General features: G+C 47.2%; 1 protein-coding gene across 4 annotated transcripts in view; it reads right to left on the bottom strand.

Annotated features, from left to right (window-relative positions):
* The window catches only part of TBC1D14 (TBC1 domain family member 14), a 103,185-nt gene that overhangs the window by 50,086 nt on the left and 32,546 nt on the right, over window positions 1-20,553 (bottom strand). For all 4 annotated transcript variants that reach the window (XM_082653762.1, XM_082653763.1, XM_082653764.1 and 1 more), the window contains exon 3: window positions 6,639-6,759. In XM_082653762.1, coding sequence (XP_082509888.1) covers window positions 6,639-6,759 — 121 coding nt within the window. The remainder of the gene's footprint in view (window positions 1-6,638; window positions 6,760-20,553) is intronic.

Below are 20,553 nucleotides of genomic sequence, written 5' to 3'. Positions count from 1 at the left end.
AGGTTCTTCTATGTCCTGGCTAATTCTGTCAATAGTTCTACCAATTACAAAGGGGGTGCTGACACTTCAGTTGTAACTATGGATTTGTCTACCTGTTTCAGATCTCTCAGGTTTTGTACCATGTAGTTTTGCAGGTCTTTTATTAGGTACACACTCATTTAATAGCATTATGTCTTCACTGGTAATTGCCTTACCTTATCCCTGGTAATTTTCTTTGCTCTGAAGTCTACTTTTTCTGATAGTAATCTATCTACCCCATCTTCATTTTGGCTAATGTTTTCATGGTGGTGTTATCTTTTTCCATCCTTTAATTTCAACTGCCTACTTTATATTTGAAGTGAATTTTTTTTTTTTTTTTTTTTGCGGTACACAGGCCTCTCACTGTTGTGGCCTCTCCCGTTGTGGAGCACAGGCTCCGGATGTGCAGGCTCAGCGGCCATGGCTCAGGGCCCAGCCGCTCCGCGGCATGTGGGATCTTCCCGGACCAGGGCACGAACCCGCGTCCCCTGCATCGGCAGGCGGACTCTCAACCACTGCGCCACCAGGGAAGCCCGAAGTGAATTTCTTTTAGACAGCAATCTGTCAGGACTGAGCATTCAGACACACAACTGGTATGCTCACACAATTTACATGAAGGTAAATTATTGGTATCTTTCAATTTGGGCCTACCATCTTATTTGTTTTCTATTTTTCCTTCTTCTATTTCCTCTTTCCTATCTTGATTTCAGTTCTTGGAACTTTTGAGAATTCTGTTTTAACATACTGTGTTTTTCACTCTCTCTATGTGTAGTTTAGTGGTTGATCTGAGATTTACAATATATATTTTTCACAATCTAATTAGTATCAATATTTTAGCACTTCAAGTGGAATGCAGAAACTTTTCCATCATATCCCCTCCTCCTTCGTGTTTTATTTGTAATACGTATTACATCCACATGTGCTGAAAACCCCATACAACCTTATACTTTGCTGAAACCAAACATATTTAAAAGAATTCATTAAGAGAACAATGGTCTACTGTATTCATGTGGACATTTACCATTTCTGTTCCTCTTCCTTCCTAATGTTTCAAGTTTCCTTCTCGTATAATGTCCCTACTGTCTGGAAAACTTCCTTTAGTAATTTTTTTAGATCTGCTGGCAACAAATTCTCTCAGTTTTCCTTTATCTGAAAAGATCTTTATTTCACTTTCATTCCTGAAGGGCATTTTTGCTGGATATAGAATTTGGGGTTGATAGTTCTTTTCTTTCAGCACTTTAAAAATGCTGAAATCACTTCCTGCTGGCCTCCATGGTTTCTGATGGGAAAATCACAGTCAGCTTCCTTTTTCTTAATTTGTTAATATCTTATACATCTTTTACATGTGAATATAACCGAGAAGTATTACTAATTTATCTAAAGGAGCCCCTTCCCCACTTCCCAATAACGGACCACAAAGCCACAACCACCTCCTGCCAAGGCTACACCAGGAGCACCTCTTTAAGAAGATTTCATCCACATGACCTCACTGGAGCAGATGCTCAAAATCTCCCAGCAAGTCACTACTTCTCAAACCTTACGGCACATCGGATTCACCCACAGAGCCTAAACAAAAACAAAACACCTGTCAGACTGGAAGCGAGGTATGAGAAAGAGAAGTCAAGAGCAATTCTAAAGTTTCAGGCCTGAAAAAGAAGGCTAAGACTGTCATTCACCAAAATGGGGAAAGCTGCAAAGGGAACAGGTCTGACAGAGTGGAAAAAGAAAATCAGAGTCGGGACTTCCCTGGTGGCGCAGTGGTTAAGAATCCGCCTGCCAATGCAGAGGACACTGGTTCGAGCCCTGGTCAGGGAAGATCCCATGTGCCGCGGAGCAGCTAAGCCCGTGCACCACAACTACCGAGTCTGCACTCTACAGCCCGCGAGCCACAACTACTGAGCCCACGTGCTGCAACTGCTGAAGCCCGCGCACCTAGAGCCCGTGCTCCGCAACAAGAGAAGCCACCGCAATGAGAAGCCCGTGCACCACGATGAAGAGTAGCCCCCGCTCGCTGCAACTAGAGAGAGCCCGCGCGCATCAAGGAAGACCCAACACAGCCAAAAATAAATAAATAATTTTTTAAACAAAAAGAAAGAAAGAAAATCAGAGTTTAGCTCGGTGCTTGTTAGCCACAAAATGTCTATCAGACGTCCAGGTGGAGCTGTCCAGTAGGCAGCTGGCTGCCTACGCCTGGAGTTCAGGGGTGAAGGCCTGGCTGGTGGTCAGCGTAGGCATGACATTTACAGCCTGAGTCCAGCGGAGATCTCCCAGAGGCGCCCACAGATGAAGAAGCGCTCGAGAGGCACCCTAATGTTCAGAGGGCTGGAAAGCTGAGGGCACCCAGCAAAGGAAACTGAAAAAGGAGGAAGAGCGTGGTGACCTGGAAGCCACAGTAAGAAAGCCTCCCAAGGAGCAGAGAAGTGGACAAGGGCTGAGGGAAATAACCACTGGACCTAGCACCTGGAGGTCACCTGAAAACCAGTCTCAGAGAAATGTGCTCAGTGGTACAGAAGCGTCTCAGGACGGCTGCGCTCTACTTTTCCTTCGCAACATTTATCACAGCTACAATTATCTGTGGAGTTACTTGTTCAAATCTTTCTTTCCCCGACCCCTGGTAAGTTCCAGTGAAGGCAGGGGCCGAATAAGCCTTTGCCCTTCATTATAATAACCAGGATTGGTTCACACAGTGTCTCAAATTTGTGGAACACGTGAAAGGACCATGGAATCCAAGACAGAAGGTTCCTCTTCATTCACAAACAAAGGACTGTACTTCTGCGACAGCATCACCACCCGCGCCAATGTGGCCAGAGCCCTGGTCCATACAAACCCAATGACAGGAGATCTGAAGGCAGCTATCTTCAAATACCTTCTCCCCGGCTTTACTCTCAAGAGCTTCGCCAGTCCACCAGCAATGGCCGAACGTGTACACGGCATACCTGGGCCCTTTATTTAACCCGCTGTGGGCAAAGACGGCTATTTTCCTCCTAATAGCCAGCATTCCCTTCTCACACGGCAGTGGTTCTTAAATTTTGGTGTGTGTTAGAACAAATGCCTGGAGCATTGTTAAGACACAACGTGTGGTGCCCCAGCCCCAGAGTTTGTTTCAGTGTGACTGGGGTGAGAGGCCTGAGAACCTGTGTTTCTAACAAATGCCCAGGTGATGATGATGTTAGCTTGGGGACCACAATTTGAGAACCACTGGTTTAGTGTGATTCTCATAGTTATTCTTGGTCATTTTTGCTTCCCCTAGGAAAAATCATAATGCAAGCTGACAGAAAATTACTTGCACTTCAAAATGTTTATGAAATTTGAAAAGTTAGCGGAAAGTATCAATAACATTGCATCACTTCCTTAAAAATGGCAACCAAAAAAGAAGGCCCAAACCAAGAGAATGTGGCCCAGTTACAGTGAAGTCAGCTGTGCCCCAGAGCACCCTGGGCAAACCACAAACAGCACCCAGTCCACTTAATGGACCAATTTATTAACAAAAAGTCATGACAGCCACACCCGAGTACTAACTCTGGGCCACACACTGTACTAAACATTGGGCAAAAATACTTCACATACATTATCTGTTAATTTATAAGTTAACAGGCCCATTCTGCAGATGAGGAACCAGAGACGTCACTGGCCCAAGGTCATACAGACAAGAAGAGGGGACGCCGGAAATCAAACCCGAGCCTTCAAGTCCAAAGATCTTGGCTGGTGTTCGTACCTGAACCCTCGGCTCACCACGGGCTCCTTGAGACATGTCCACCCATCCGCTTTTGTGTTTCCAGTGCCCAGTACAAGACCTGGCCCCAAAATGGCACAAGGTTTGCTGAACAAGCAAACTAAGGGATCTATGGAGGGCACAGGCTCACCCTCTCACACTGTGATCCATTTCTCAGTCAAAGGAAACAAACAATGATACCAGCAGACACTTTCTAGCCCTTGGGACATTCATAACTGCTTGCAGCACATGATGTATACTCACTCATTTAATCCTCACCACCTCAGAGGTAGGTACTATTATTCTCCTAACATTAAAGAGCAGGAAAATGAGGCTCAGAAGGGTTAAGGGACTTGCCCAAAGTCACACAGCCAAAGTGTAGCAGAGCTGGGATCCAAACGCAATAAGTCTGACTCCAGAGTCCATGCTTTTAAATCACTACGTGATGCTACCTCTCTCAAGTATAAAAAACTTCCAAAGACAAAGGGAAAAGGAATTAAGAGTTTACTAAGTATCTCAATTATGCTTTAGCTCTAACTAGAGTTATTGTCACCATTTGGGATTACAAGTCTGGACACTCGGACCCCAGTGATGGGCTCTCTAAAGTGGGGAGGGGAGGCTGTGTGAGCCGACACCTGTGACAGCAGCCAGCTCGAGCCTGGTGCCCAGGAGCTTCCTCCCAGGGGCAGGTTCCCGCCCCTGGATCCCTCTCAGGCCTTGCCAGCTCGGGGGAGGAGGGGACAGGGTGACAAATGAGAGGGCCAGAGACACAAAGCATGAGCAAACAGGACAGAGGCAGGATTGTATGACGCATGCAGGTACGATTACATCCTTTATTATTGATGGTTAGAGCCAGATGGCCCTCTTCTTTGCAGTACTGTGTTACTACATAATTAGCTGACCTAGTCACTTCAGTTCACAAAAATCCTTTAAGTCCAAGAACATAATCCACGTTCACCTTAAAAAAACGGTACGACACAGATAACAAAGAAATTCAAACATGATGCAAGTGACATTAAGAGCCATGGGAAAATCTATTTAACATGATGGTTACTTTTTTGAGAACCATAGATTTCTTTAAGAATTTTATAACAGCTTAGCTACTGAGTTTCCTAAGAAATGTATAGCTTAGCTCTGCATACAAACACATCATATTTTAATTGTATGCTATTTTAACAAGCCTACACAATAAGTGATTCAAATTCAAAATGTAACAGTCTAGAAAAATGAATTCCAACACTGATTTACTTTGTGAGTTTCCTAGGCCCAGACAACTGCTATAAGGAACACTACACAACATTCAAGACATCTTTAATTTGACGAGGCATAAAAAATGAAATACGTGCAAAGCCAGCTTGTTGTCCAAGCCAGAGCCCCAGCACGTGCTCACACACTGCAGCCCTGGGCCTCACATGTTTATCCTCAGAGGGCCACAATACTCTGCAGCCCCACTGCCACCACTGCACTGAGCCAGACCCCACTGTCTCCCACCTGGACTAGTCCAAGAGCCACACTCTCGCCAGGGGGACCTCCTCACTCCCTACATGAGTAAAACCCTTCAGGGGCTCCCCAGAGCCTCCAGGTTAGAGACAGGTTCTGCATGCACCACATCCCACCCCACAGGCCCCATGGACAGCCCCTCTCACTGCTCCCTGGGTTCACGCTGCACGAGTCGCCCAGCACCTGCCCCTCCCTTCCTGCAGGGGCACAGCAGCTGCGAGGGCCCTGGCGCCCAAATGCCTGGGGCTGAACTCCAGCTCTGCCGCTTACTAGCCGCACAAGTCACTCAGCCTGGTCTCAGGGCTTCTTTGGTAAAATGAAGACAGTAACAGTGCCTTCTTCATAAGGTTGTTGCGAGTTTTAAATGAACTAGAAACCCACGTGCTGGCTCATTTATCGCCAGGACATAGTAATCACTCAGTACACGATCCCCATTACTATTAATTCTCTGTCACACCATTAAACTCAGACTTCTGTGCCACGTCACCCACCAGGCCCGGCCTCCCTGCCACGCACCTGCAACACCTGCACTGGCATCACTCCCTCACCAGAGGGGTGCTCTGGAGCCTGGGTGCAGTGCCATCTCTCTTAACTCCAGTGCTGGCAATTAGAAGTGTTTGTTGAACAACTGTCCGTGAATACAAAACTGAGGTTGGGGGGTAAGGCTGCTGCGGGGCAGTGTCACAGCACCGGGCAAGCACCGCACTGTTAGGACAGCTGGGACTCAGGGCCAAGCAGAAGATGCGGGTGGTAACAATCAGGGCTGCCGAGGCCGCTGACACCCGGGGCCTGGCTGAGTCTGTGCTTGAGCCCCCCTCCCCACGAAGATGAGCGCATGCCTCCAGCAGCTAGCATCACTCCCTCCACGGGGAGCGAAGTAGCCCAGTGGTGGTGAGATTCCACGCACCTGGCCTGGCCCTGAACCCCACCTTCTCCTCCCAAGACATGTGGGCAGCGTCGGCCCGCGAGGGGAAGAGGTCATACTGCAGCCTGGGTAACAGTGGCCCTAGGTTTCCTGGTCCAAGGAAGCACTGGAAGGATTAAGTCCTTCCCAAGAAACCCCTGGGATCAGAGAGGAAGAATTCTTTCACATCAAACACAATTAATAAAAATTAGATCGTAAACATATTTGCAACTCTTATTGAAAAAAAACTGATTAAATTTCATCAAGTTATAAATATCTAAAGCCCAGCTCTCTCAACTGAACTTTCCTATGTGTGCATACGAGCTGTAAGAAGTGAAAAAGGTTAAAGTCATCCACATTCTCAAGACAGACTTAAATTTTAGGTACTTAGCATGCAAGTGAAAGCAAAGCTTTCCAGTCTCAAAGCCTCCGGAATGGTCCTTTCTGCACGGTTCATAAATGCATGCTGTGCCGCACGTTGCTGTGTTTCTGTATCGTGTATACCTTTTGTATTTTCTTTGACTCTTTCTGAGCATTCTCTCGGAGTGGTACTTTTCCAAATAACTTCCATCCCAAGTCATTTTGTTTGTCAAGTCTTGCATTTTGTTTTCTAGCAAGCAAATTCCTATAGGAAGAAAATAAAAGGGTTAGGGAATTGTTGGGTATTTACAGAAACACTAGGACAGCCAAATCACTCTCTAATGAAAACAAGTAGACTTTCCTCTCAGAGAACAATGTGATGAACCACAGACTTTAATTCTGCAGACTTGATTTTCATGTCGACCAAGAATTATGAAGCAGGTGAAAAGACCTTGAACCAGAGCAAGCTTTTTGTTATTCACCAATAGCACGTACAAGTTCTATCATTTAGAGTCAGGAAATGTATTATAGCGTAACAAAGCATATCCAAAAAAGTGAGCTTTGAAGTCAGACCAAACTGAATTGAAACCCTGGCTCAATCACTCACTAGCTGTGTGACTCTGACCGGTATATTAACCTCTCTGAGGCTCAGTTTCCTTATGTCTAACAAGGGTCACTATATGAATTAAAATTACAGGTACATGATCAGTGCTCAAAGGATAACAGTTGTTTTAGTACTTAAACCTCTAACTTAGTTTAAATTATCTATAAGGTAAATTTATACTATCTATTTATAAAGAGTCTCCATGTACCATAAAAAGAAAGCCACTCATGAGATAATCACAAGGTCTTCTCTCCCAACAACACGTGAACAAACCCAGATAACATAAATAAATCCCAAATGGTACTACAAAATAAACTATGTTTTGGAATGCATTGTACTGGTGCATTCATTAAAAACAAATGGTTTCTAGGGCTCACTGGAAAGTATAAGATGAGCATGAAGCATCTTGCGTGCTAGAAAGAAGGTGCTCAAAGAAATATGGGGACAAGTTTCATGAAAACAGTACCAGCTTGAAAAGGGCTCTCACTAGCTAAATCCGGAACAATGTAATCATCAAAATAAATAATGGGGTTATAACCCATCAAATGAAACAGAAATCCATGAGCCCAAGTGGATATGGATACAAATACACAAACAGAGGAGGAAGGAAAACTCTTAGAATGTCCCCCTAATAAGTAGAGAAAGACTGATGGGGTTAGGAATTAATCAATGGATGCTGAAACTGGTAGGTGAAAGCTGGATGAAGAAAAGGAATTTTACTTAGTTTGAAAGTATCTCCCACAAATTACTTGTAATGACAAAGACAAAAATAGTTAACTTTACAGTCGAGAAACCTCATTAGCCAAGTGATCAAAGCTGGCATCCCCCAGGTCAGGATGGACAGCACACGTCACCTGCTCTGATGCTGAGAACAACACACCATGTCAATGGCAGTTACCAAAAGTGCATCACCTGAATATAACCATGAGGAGATGTAGACACACCCAAACTGAGGGACAGCCTATGAAATAATGAATCTCACTCCAAAAAGGCCAGTGTCACATGTGGACAAAAAAATAGTGCCTGTCATTTCGGTAAACAGAGAATGTTGCACCCATCCAGCCATTAGCCACTGTAGCCATCTCAACGGTGCGCCCTGAGGGGATTCTGGATGGAGAAAAACTGGGATCCTGGCCCTAGCTAGTGAAGATGCATACCAAAGGAATAATTTCAATCAGCCCAGACTCTTACATCTTCCCATACAATCGTTAACTTGAGAGGTCTGTTTTTTGTGATTAGCAGTAATCTTTTGATGCTCAGCTGCATGGTTTTTTGTTTTTGCTTTTTTCAGCAAAAACTCCTGTATATCCTGGCTCCTTGCTTATCTCTTTGGAACAGTCCCTCAGAGCTATCTGCGAGGCTGCCTTCCTGGGCTATAGACCTCAGAAAGGCCTCCAAATAAAACGTAATTCTCAACTTTTAGGTTGTGCTTTTTTTTTTCAGTCGACAAAGAAAGGTTGAAGAATTGTTCCAGATTAAAAGGAGGCTAAAGAGACCTGACAATTAAATGCAGTAGGTGGATCCTGGACCACATCCTGGACCACGGGCCAAGACAGGTATAAAGAAGACTACTGGGACAATGGACGCAATTTGAACATAGAGTATAGAGGAGAACAGCATTGGGTTAATATTAAATTTCCTGATCTTGATAACTGTACTACAGTTACAGAAGAGGATGCCCTTGTTCTCACGAAACATACTGACATACTTAGGGGTAAACGGGCATGATACCTCCAAATGATTCTTCTAATGCTTCCTCAAAATTCTTATACACTTGGGCTTCCCTGGTGGCACAGTGGTTGAGAGCCCGCCTGCCGATGCAGGGGACGCGGGTTCGTGCCCCGGTCCAGGAGGATCCCACATGCTGCGGAGCGGCTGGGCTCATGAGCCATGGCCGCTGAGCCTGCGCGTCCGGAGCCTGTGCTCCGCAACGGGAGAGGCCACAGCAGTGAGAGGACTGCGTACCACAAAAAAAAAAAAAATTCTTATACACTTACATAAAATAGATACCACACTCACAGAATGAATAAAACAATGGAGTAAAATGTAAATGGCTAGTGAATTTGGGTAAAGGACATAAGGGAGTTCCTTGTATTTTTCTTGCAAAGTCTCAGTAAATTTGAAATTATATAAAAAAAAGTTATTATACAAAAACTTTCAAACAAGTTTTCTTTGTATTCTTCCTTGTTTTTCTGTTGTGGTTATAATAGAACCTATTTCAGAAATGGTTTCATACCCCAAGGCAATTTATATTTACATTAGTAAGAAATGAAGTTTGAGGTGTCTCCAGGCCCAACCTGTTTAACATCTAAGATTCAGCCAGCCGTGAAAGACTTAACACAATTAAAACCAAGCTAAAACCTCAGCCACCCAGAAAGGTTCTAAGAATTTGGGCATCCAGAGCCTGGATCCACTAATGGCTAACATTTTGCTAAAGAGGAGTTGCCTCTGAGGAAGGGAACTGGGTGCAAGGGACAAAAGGTGAGGAAACCAAACGCACCCAGAAAGGGGAGGGGCCAGGAGTGAGAGGTAGGCCTCCCAAAGGACCCTGACCTTACTCTGGAGGGACGTGAGTTGCTGAGGGTCTAGAGGGGTAACAGTAGAGAACCGCTCAGAAGGGACTGGGTACGGGGAAACTCAAAAGAAGCCTGGGCTTTGTGATCTGGGAGGCTGGGTGTAAACGGTGGTGCTATTCGCTGAGACCGACCAGCAGGAGGTGAACCAAGGGGAACAGAAACCTTGGCTTCTCTGCCCACTGCTAAGGCTACATAAGTTCACACAAATGTAGTGCAGATAAAGTTTATCAAAAATCAAAGTTGTGGGACTCCCCTGGCGGTCCAGTGGTTAAGACTCCACGCTTCCAGTGCAGGGGGCGCAGGTTCGATCCCTGGTCGGGGAACTAAGATCCCACATGCCGCATGGCGAGGCCAAAAAAATCAGAGTTGCAGAATTCTTTTTAGCATAAGAGCTTAAGGTATACATAACAGGCCATGACTTTTGAAAGGTCTGTAAAAGGTATCTTTGGATGTATTACTTTTTGTGAAGTTGCAGTCACCACACGTACCAGGAGCTCTGAGCACAAAGGAATCCGTCCCCAGCTTCAGCTGCTGTGCCGTCTGCAGCCCTGGCGCAGGCACGGGGAGTGGGGAAGCCCACCAGAAAACGGTTCCGGCCACCGGCTCCCCTTCCAGGTCGAGGGTCATGGAGAGCCTGGCATGGAGCTGGCTGCTGGGCCCAGGAGCCAGGTGGCCCCAGGGACCCGCCTCTGCCCATCACACGACCCAACCCCACTCCGGGGGCCAGGTGCAGTGCGAGAACACGGGCGGCGGGGCGAGCCGTCCCTTCGGCACCTGTGCTGCCTTCCTGACTGGGTCTCAGAGGAGCCCTCAGGGACGCCCGCAAGTGCGGAGGCTCCTCCCCAGTCCAGGAGGGCCCAGAGGGAAGACGCGTCTGTGGATACCTCGAGAGGCCCCCGCATGAGCTGTGTGACCACAGCCTCGGCCCAAGCCTGGCCCTCAGATGCCTAAGAGCGCTCTCGTGCTCCTGGGGACGGCAGTGGTCACAGCCGCCGTCCCTGACACTTCACCAGGTGGCAGAACACGGGGGCCGTGTGACTGAAGCAAGTCCTCTTACTGAACACAGGTTACTCTGCAAAGCCTTGCCTGTCTGCCTGCCACCAGCCCAGCCCCCAGGCCTGGGCTCCCACACCAGCAGTTTCTAGAGCACTCACCAAGTTATTCTGTGTTTGTTGGAGCTACTCTGTCTGCTCCCCTCTCCACACACCTTTCCTCTGGGGTGGGGTGGCCCAGGCGGCAGGGCAGAGTCATCTCTGCATCCCCAGCGCTCTATCCAGCATGTGTCTGCTGGCAAATGGAGCAGCCAGCATAGGTGTCTGCAGGGGACGCGAGGAGGCAGGGTGGGAGCCGCCCCAAGGCCAGCGGGGGCCACCTCCAAGGGTGGGGCACACGCATGGGCACCCTCAAGGCAGGGCTCAAGGCAAGAGAGACATATCTGGACAAATCAAAGCCCAGGACTGAGAATTACACAGAGGTAGCCTCTGAGCAGGGGCAGGAGTCCCCCTGGAAAGGAGGGGCAGTGGAAAGCGGGGGGCTGGGAGAGGCCGGGGCAGGGGGTGGCAGAGGACAGCACGGCAAGCTGGCTCCTGGGGGGAAGGAAGCCAGCGGGGGGTGATGGCTCCGGGGGAGCACCTGAGCACTGTGCCAAGGAGGCAATGAGAACTGGGCACCCCAGTAAAGGGCCCTTCGGTGCGAGGGCTAAACCCCTTCGCCATAAGGAAAGCAAGCACTTCCTCTATTGGCCGCGCTAGGGGCCTCGGCTGATGGCCTCAATTCGGTCTCTGACTGAAGGGCAAAAACAACATGGAAGTGGAGGAGACTCTTACCTGCACCTGAAGGGAATCAGACCACCAAGGGCTAATAAAGAACCCGTGCCGCTCCTGGATACGTCCCCTGTCTGCAATCCACAGGGCACAATGACAATCTTACCAAGACTGTCCACGTGGAGGTTCCCTGAGAGCCACCCAGGACTCCAGGCGATGAATCCTGCCCCACCTACCTGCACACATGCGGACACAAGCACACCAACCTGGCACCCCTCACCCCACCTACCTACACACACACACACACACACACACGAGCGCACGCGTGTGCGGGAGAGGGCATGGCTTAACTCCTCACTAGCCCCCTTCTTCCAAGCGGCCACTCAAATCCACTCAAATCTACCCTCCCACAGCTGGCACCGGAAGCACCTGAAGACTCTTCCGAAGACAGAGGACAAGGACGTCTCCCAAGAGGCTGACCGTGCGACTAAGCCTCCAGCAGCCCTGCCCCAGAAGCACCCCCTACAGGCAGGGGGCCAGAGTGGAGATGCCTCTCAACAACCCACCAGGCCTCATTCATTCAACGAATACTCTCTGAGGGCCTCAACTATACTGAACAACAGAAAAGGCAGCCTTATGTGCTTAGAAACCTTCGGCCTCTCCTCAGGCTAACGGCAAACCGCGGCCCGATGGCTATGGTCTGGCCGCCCCCTCGGGCCCGGGCCTTTAAGGGCCTGTGGTCCCTGTCCCTTGGGCACGGCTCCGTGACCCAACAAGCCCTGGGCACCTGCAGAACTCCAACACCATCTCTTCACACAGCGGCCGGGGCCGTCTCTTGAAAGCACGGATGGACCACGCAGCCCCAGCCCCAAATCCCTTCAGTGGCTTCCAGCTGCTCACGGCACCATCACACATGCTGCTCCCTCTGCCCTCAAAGTGCTCCTGAAAGAGGAGCCAGGAGTGCCTGCCTCACGGGGGGTCGTGAGGATTAAACGAGGCACTGGACCCCGCAGGCCGTGCACAGGCACTGGCACACACACTTGGCCACCAAAACTCCGCCTGGGGACTGAGTGCTGGCGAGCAGGGAGTGACCGTCCCCAGGCTCAACGCCCTTCAGCCGAGCCAGCCCTCTGCACCCGAAGGCGAGGCTTCAAAAACTGCGGGCTGAAGGAAGGTGACCTAGGAGGCTCCGGCTCCACCTCAGGAAACACACTTTGGGGGCTGTCACATCCAGCTGCAAGGGAAGAGCCTCATCCTGAAAGCCTGAGGGAGGCAAGAAGAAGGAGCCATCCCTGGCATCTACCCCAGGGCTTTCTGCAAAATATTTATTCCTGTCTCAATACGCACCAACTCAGAGGACAAGATATGGGACACCGGTGACAAAGCAGCGTTCGACATACAGTGCGTCAGGTCCTGCCAGCTCCCCCGTGAGGCTGGATGCTCACAGGCACCGTGGACGCCATGCCACAAGACACCAGCGCCATCAGATTTAGGAGCCAGCTTGCTTACTGACGTTTAGCTGGGACGAGGTGGACCTGTAGGATCCCAGCCCTCAACAGGAAGAGTCAGGCGTGAGCCTGCTCACATCCTGACCACACCTTCCCTTTTCTCAACCTCCTCTGCACTCGAAGTCACCAGGATCCTTACTGCTGCAGGCTTGTCCCCTGTGCCCCACTGACAGGAGGTACAGGCAAAAGGCGGCTGAGTGTGAGTGGGGAAAGCAACACCTGGAGACCTGAACGCCCCTCACCTTCTGACAAAAGGTTTGGCCCTGCGCTGACCAACACCAGAGCCGCTAGCCACACGCGGCCACTGACCACTTGAAGGGTGCACATGTTGAAATGATGTATTGGCTTAGAAAAGATTTTCTTTCAAGTGTCACTGAAAGACTGAAACAGCCCCAGGGTTCATGATCTACTCATAGGCAGGCTTAAAGGATCAGGGGAGCCTTGAAGCTTATACAATTTGGGGAATCCTCTTTAAAGAAAGAAAAACTCATTAGGTACAAGTGAGAGGTCCTGAAGGTTAAGTATCGTTAACGTTGTCATAAACCCAATTATATGTCTTTGGCTTCTGAAACCTGGGACGAGTGTCGCAGCGGCTGCCGGTGCTCACAGGTGATGAAACTCCAGCAGGTGAAACTCCAGCACCAACTTATGTCCAACGTTCCATGTCTCTGTTTTTAGACAAGCGATCGTAGAGCCAAAAAACCAATAATACCCTTTCTTCGTAGGTGTTGTGAGGCCGAGGTTGTCACCTTCACCTCCACCCCGCACGAACTTAACTTTCCCAAGTTACTGAAGCCAAAAGAAGGCGATTCCAGGAGCAATTAAAAATGCTCGCTGACAGGGCTTCCCTGGTGGCGCAATGGTTGAGAGTCCGCCTGCCGATGCAGGGGACGCGGGTTCGTGCCCCAGTCCGGGAAGATCCCACATGCCGCGGAGCGGCTGGGCCCGTGAGCCATGGCCGCTAAGCCTGCGCGTCCGGAGCCTGTGCTCCACAACGGGAGATGCCACAGCAGTGAGAGGCAAAATGCTCGCTGACAAGATTATGAGGTGTTGGACCTGGGTCCCTGTGCTCGCGAACATCGAGGTGCTGTGAGCGCGCTGATAGCAGTGTGGGCCCCCCAGCAGGCACTCAAGTACATTCCTAGATACTATTGACCTGTGATTTCGTCTTCTGTCACCAAAATGTAAAGTCCACGAGGGTGAATGCTGTCTCTTCTATTTACTGTGGTGCCTCTAGTGTCTGGAACAGTTCCTGGCATATAGGAAAAGACTCAAACTTACTGAATGTATGCTTTTTTCAGGGAATTTTCATAAAGATTACATGAGAATTATCCCCGCCCATTTAAAATAGGAGAAGCTAGGATTCGGAGAGGTTGAGGAGTCCCGCCCAGAGAGACACAGCTAAACGGCACAGAGCGAGGCCACTCCCTGGCAGGTGTGGAGTCAGGGCTGTCCCAGAAGACAGAGGACAGCTGGGATGGAAGGACGCGATCCTCCCTGACCTGGTGGAGCAGGTTCCACAAGCCAGCGGCACTCCTCAGGGGTTTCTCAAAACTTCTCAGAGTCTTAAGAAATAAACCTCTAAAGTCCTCCTCCTTCAAGACAACGTGCGCTTCAACTCCCGTTTGTAATTCAGTACTTGGGGCTTCTCGCCCTCCCCTCCTGTCTCATTAACAAACTTAGCAAATCCTGCTTCCAAAGCAATCAGAAACAAGCGGAAACACCAGCTGCCCCGAGAACTCCCTGGCCCAGATGGGTATCTTCTCCACCACTTCCTGCATCACAGATCACCTGTCAGGCACTGGTCCTGCACCAAGCACTTCTAGTGTATCTTATGTGTGAAACAACCCTACAAGAAAGGCATTATAGTTACTACCACACAGACGGGACACAGGCTTGGTGAGGTTAAGCAATTTGCTCCTCAAGGGACATATCAATCGTGACGCTCACCTGAGGCAGAGAAGGGAAAAATCTCCACTGATTGCACTGAAGTTCCACCTCATAGGTATTTTTTCCAGACGTCCACCCCTCAAAATCCGACATGCTCCACTGCCACATACACTTACGCTGCACCTCTGACTCCGCTCTGAAAACGCAAGGGGAAGAGGCTAGCTCACTTCAACTGCCACAGAAACACCAAAGATAAAACAGCATTCTGCAAAGCAAACCTCCTGTGTGATAAAATTCTCCCTCCCCTGTGGGAAATAGGAAGTGAGTAAGAAAGACATGGAGGCGTTATTACTGCAATCAAAATCATTGTGCCAAAAATTCCTAGTTCCACACACAACTAAAAGTACCCGGAGTCTCTCCTCTTTCAGAAAATGTTACCCAAGTAGCATCTGACGCTAAACATTTAATCCCCTAAAAACAGGGATAACACACAAGGGAGGGGGGCGCGGGCAGTGAGCACGGATGTAAACACAGGCCCGAGAACTCGGGCACACACACACAGCAGACCCTTGCTGGATCAGACCCATTTTAAACTGAGGAATATCCAAAGAAACAACTCTGCCCCATGGTGGGGTGGGCAGGCTAAATCATGTTAAATCCTCCATAACGTGGTAGAAACCTTGCTCCAGTTAAGTCTCCAATTACAAAAGCAAGAAAGGCAAGACCGCAACCACAAACCTGTCCATTAACAGGAGCGCAGGGGAGCAGGCCATCACGTCTACGGTAAGCATCCGGGTCTGCATGGCCAGCCACAGAGGCGCTGACCCTCCCCTGGAAACATTCCTGCCCAGCTGGAGCCACAGTCCCAGGAAACACTATGGGCGCCCTTCCGAGCCCTGCTCCACACCACACCGTCTGGAAGACTGAGGCATGCAGGGCGGAGCGGACCAGCTGGAAAGGCAGGCAGTGCGGGTAGGCTCTGACTCCTAACTAATCACAGGGAGGGAGGGTGCGGGGAGTCTGGGAAGCAAAGCTGAGTGACCGGGTTCCTGGGCCCCAGCACAGCTCTGCTCCCGCATCTCAGCACCCTGCCGAGACCCAGAGCCACACCACGCCAGGATAGGCGAACGACCACCAAACCCACGGCCACTGCTGGCCAAGAGGCAAGGCAAAATGTATCTGGAACCACTGTGAGCTACTCCTTTGGGCCAGGCCCTGCACTTTGTGAAGAAGCAACCAAGTACTTAGGTGAGTCACAAACACGGTCACATAAATCTCTGTCCAAATACCTGCATTAGAACCATCACTACGGGATTCTCCCTCCATGACTTCAAGTAGGGTTCAAAAATTTTAAAGGACAAGATCTGACTAACAACTTCAAGGTCTATGGAACTGATCTATTCTAAATCCACAAGAAGATACTATAGGTTGGCTGGCCCTTGGGGCAAGCATCGTTCAATTATGTGTCAACAATTAATTAGCCCATGGTAATACAATCCTCCAGGCGCCTTGGCCAGGGTCCTCTTTCTAATAATCGGCTCCACCGTCCCTTTAAAAAAAAAAAAAAAATCTGTCGGCGTGTCTGCAACGTTTGAAACGACACAAAAAAAAGTCTGACTGGAGACAGTCATTAGATGGACATCTCTGGCAAGAGGAGGCGGTGAGGACCAAAGAGGGAAATTTTACTTCTACATTACAAATATCTGTATTGCTTTTTAAAAAAAATCAAACGTTGGCAACTGAAAAGAAAAGACAGACAATCAAATATGGGAGATAAGAGGGCACAAGAGTGGTACTGAGCACGTAGCCTGTGCCAGGCCCCGAGACCAGTGAACAAAACCGACAGAAGTCCTGCCCCAGGGCAGCTGACACTAACGCACATACTCTAACAATGCGGGGGACCCCAAAGTGGGGTGTCTGGACCAGAGGCAGCATTACCTGGGAACTGGCTAGAAATACCAATTCTTGAGCCCCATCCAGACCTACTGAATCAGAAACTCTGGGGTAGGGCCCAGCAACCTCTGTTTAACGAGCCCTCCAGGTGGCTCTGATGCTGCTCAGGTTCGAGAAGCGCACTGTTCTGGACGATGTTTATATGCTTAAAATTCCTGCTGTCCTACTTAAAACTTCTGGTCAAATTCCTCACTGCCCAAGGAGTCAAACCGACCCTCTTCGGTCTGGCACATCAGCAGCTCAGGGTGAGCGCAGAGTAATCATTGACAAAGTGACCACAACAACAGAGGAGTCAGCCACCCCCAACACACGGCCCCCGCCTTTCTTCGGCTTCATCTTCGGTCTTTCTCGGGATGCTTTCTTTTCTCCTACACTACAGGAGAAACTACAGCTTCATGTCCCTACATGCTTCCAAATTTTTCCTCAACCTGCGGTATTCATGTTTTATCATTAATACCTCAGCAAAAAATTTCCAAAAATATCCTTAATTTTAAAACTCACAGAGAAAACTCAGGTCCAGATGGTCTCACTGGTGAATTCTTCCAAACGTTTAAGGAAGAAACACACACACTCTTCCAGAGAACAAACCTTTTAATCCCCACACACCCCCTCCCCAAAGCAAATTTATTAGGTCACTCAATGGATACATTTATAGGTATTAGTCACCAAGAAAAAAAACAGGACTTTCTGATGCTCCTTCAAGGATCATTTGACACGGAGTGTGTGTGTGTGTGTGTGTGTGCGCGCGCGCACACGCACACATGTGTGTGTGCACGCACGTGTGTGTATACTTTTTTAAATTCCCATGAAGCTTTTAATTATTTTTTAAAATTCATATACAATAAAACTGACTTTTTGGTGTACAGGTCTATGAGTTTTAACACACTGGTCAGTTCGTTTAACCACCAGAGAAAAATCTTACAGAAACTCTTTGAGAAAACAGAAGAAAGAACATTCCTCAACCCGTTTTATAAGGTCAGCATAATCTTGATACCAAAACTTGTCAAGGACATTATAAGAAAGGAAAGTTACAGGCTACACTCTTATGAATACAGAAAAACTTTTTAAAAACACAAAATATTAGCAAATCAAATCCAATAACAGATATAAAGGATGATCTATCAAGAACAAGTTGGGATTATTCTAAGAATGCAAAGTTAGCTTACTTAACATTAGAAAAATATGTTATTCACCACATAAACAAAATAAAGGAGAAAACACATATAACCATCAATAGATGCAGGAAAAAAGCATTTGATAAATGCAACATATTCATGATTTTTTAAAATCATAAAACTAGGAATAAAAGGGAACTTCCTTATTAATCTGGTAAAAATAGTTATTATAAAGTAAGATATCTGATAAAAGGTATCTTACCGCAAAAATCACACTTAATGAGGAAATGGTGAAAACTTTCCCAGAGACCAGCACCACACAAGGCTTTCTGCCAGCACCACTTCAATTTAGCACTGTATGGGAGTTCCTAGTCATGCAATAAGGCAAGAAAACTAAATAAAAGGTATAAGAATTGGAAAGAAACAAAACTCATCCACAGACAGCATGATTTTCTACAGAGAAAACCCAAAAGAATCCATAAACTATCAGAACACCTGAATTTAGCAAGATCATGGGATTCAAGGTCTACACACAAAAATTAACTCCACTTCCAACTAACGTTTATAAAATGACACTTTAAAAACCATCAAAAAATAACAAATATCCTCGAATAAATTTAATGAAAGAAACACAGGACCTTTACATTAAAAAAAACTATAAAGTACTGTGGAGAAATTTTTAAAAACCTAAATAAATGGAAAGACATACCATATTCAGAGATCAGATGTCTTCATATAGTAAAAAATGACCAACAGATTCAATGTAAACCCAAACAAAACCACAGCAGATTTTTTGTGGTAATTGCCAAATTGATTTTAAAATTTACATGGAAATGAAAAGGACCTAGAATAACCAAAACAATGTTAAAGAAGAACAAAGTAGGAGGACTTACTCTATAGCTATTAAGACTTATTATATAGTAATAGTAATTAAAAGAACATTAGTGAGAGGACAAATAGATGATGGAACATATACAGTCACCTGATTTATTTCAAAGGCTCAGTGGGATGGACAATCTTTACAATAAATAAACATCAACCACTCACTACCTCACACTATAACAGAAAATTAATTCCAACAGATCATGGATCTAGTCTGTAATGACAAAACAAAGCTTCTAGAAGATAACACAGAATTTCTTAAACAGAACACAAAAGGCACTAACCATAAAAAGAAAAATTCTATAAAGCAGAATTCATTACCATTAAGAACTTTTGTTAGTTAAGAAAACAAAAGTTTAAAACATTAAGAGAATAAAAAGGTAAGCCATAGTGCAGGAGAAGATATTGCAATACATATGTCTCACAAAGGACTCGCCTCCTGAATACAGAAAGTACACCTACAAATCAGTAAGACAACCCCAGACAGGCAGGTCACAAAGGAAGGTGCCACATCGTCAATATGATATAAAAAAGTACAGCAAATTATTAGTCATCAGAGAAATGTAAATTAAAACCAAATACCCTTACCCTATTATCAGAATGGCAAAAAGAAAAGAAACAGAAAATTGAAAATTGCTAGTCCAAGTATATACTGGTACGACCACACTGGAAAACCACTTAGCAGTGTCCACTAAAGCAGACCCAGCAATTCCACCTGAGATATATGTGCACCAAAAGACATTATGATTAGCATTCTCCCCAGTGGTCAGAAGCGGAACAAATCAAACATCCATCCACAGGAGAACATAAAGAGATATATTTGTTCAACTGAAAACTATACAGAATGAAAGAAAACAAATACTGCTGCCACACAGTGACCACCTGGGTGAACCTCAGACAAGGTTGAGCAAAGAAAGCCAGATGCAAAAGTATATGCTGGGACCTAGAGACTGTCATACAGAGTGAAGTAAGTCAGAAAGAGAAAAACAAATACTGCATGCTAACACGTATATATGGAATCTAAAAAAAAAACAATACATGGTTCTAAAGAACCTAGGGGCAGGACAGGGATAAAGACGCAGACGTAGAGAATGTACTTGAGGACACGGGGAGGGGGAAGGGTAAGCTGGGACGAAGTGAGAGAGTGGCATGGTCATATATATACTCCCAAATGTAAAATAGCTAGCTAGTGGGAAGCAGCCGCATAGCACAGGGAGATCAGCTCGGTGCTTTGTGACCACCTAGAGGGGTGGGATAGGGAGGGTGAGAGGGAGGGAGACGCAAGAGGGAAGAGATATGGGAATATATGTATATGTTTAGCTGATTCACTTTGTTATAAAGCAGAAACTGACACACCATTGTAAAGCAATTATGCTCCAATAAAGATGTTAAAAAAAAAAAGTATATGCTGTATGACTCCATTTACCTGACATCCAAAAAAAGCAGAACTCATCCAGGGAGATGGAAGTCAAAACAATGGTTGCCCCTGGGGAGTGAGGTGCCGACCAGGAAGGGGTGTGACTGGGGGCACTGGGGATACTCTCCAGGACACATAAGAGAGGGCTCACATTGTCCATGTTCAACAAACACTAACAGCTCCAGCCACTCTCCTCTGGAGCCTTCCGGGCTGATGGGCCTCCTTCCTCCCGAGTCCCTCCTCTGTGCCCCCAAGAGCACTTTTACGTTGATTTTACATTGATGTCTGACAGAGAGCTGGGGACTGTATGTTAGTTATTTATGCATCACCTCCCACTACATGGGGAGGGGT

The sequence above is a fragment of the Grampus griseus genome (assembly GCF_964374135.1).
Source record: "Grampus griseus genome assembly, chromosome: 4".
Classification (NCBI taxonomy): domain Eukaryota; kingdom Metazoa; phylum Chordata; class Mammalia; order Artiodactyla; family Delphinidae; genus Grampus; species Grampus griseus.
This window is presented reverse-complemented; position numbering and strand designations above follow the sequence as displayed.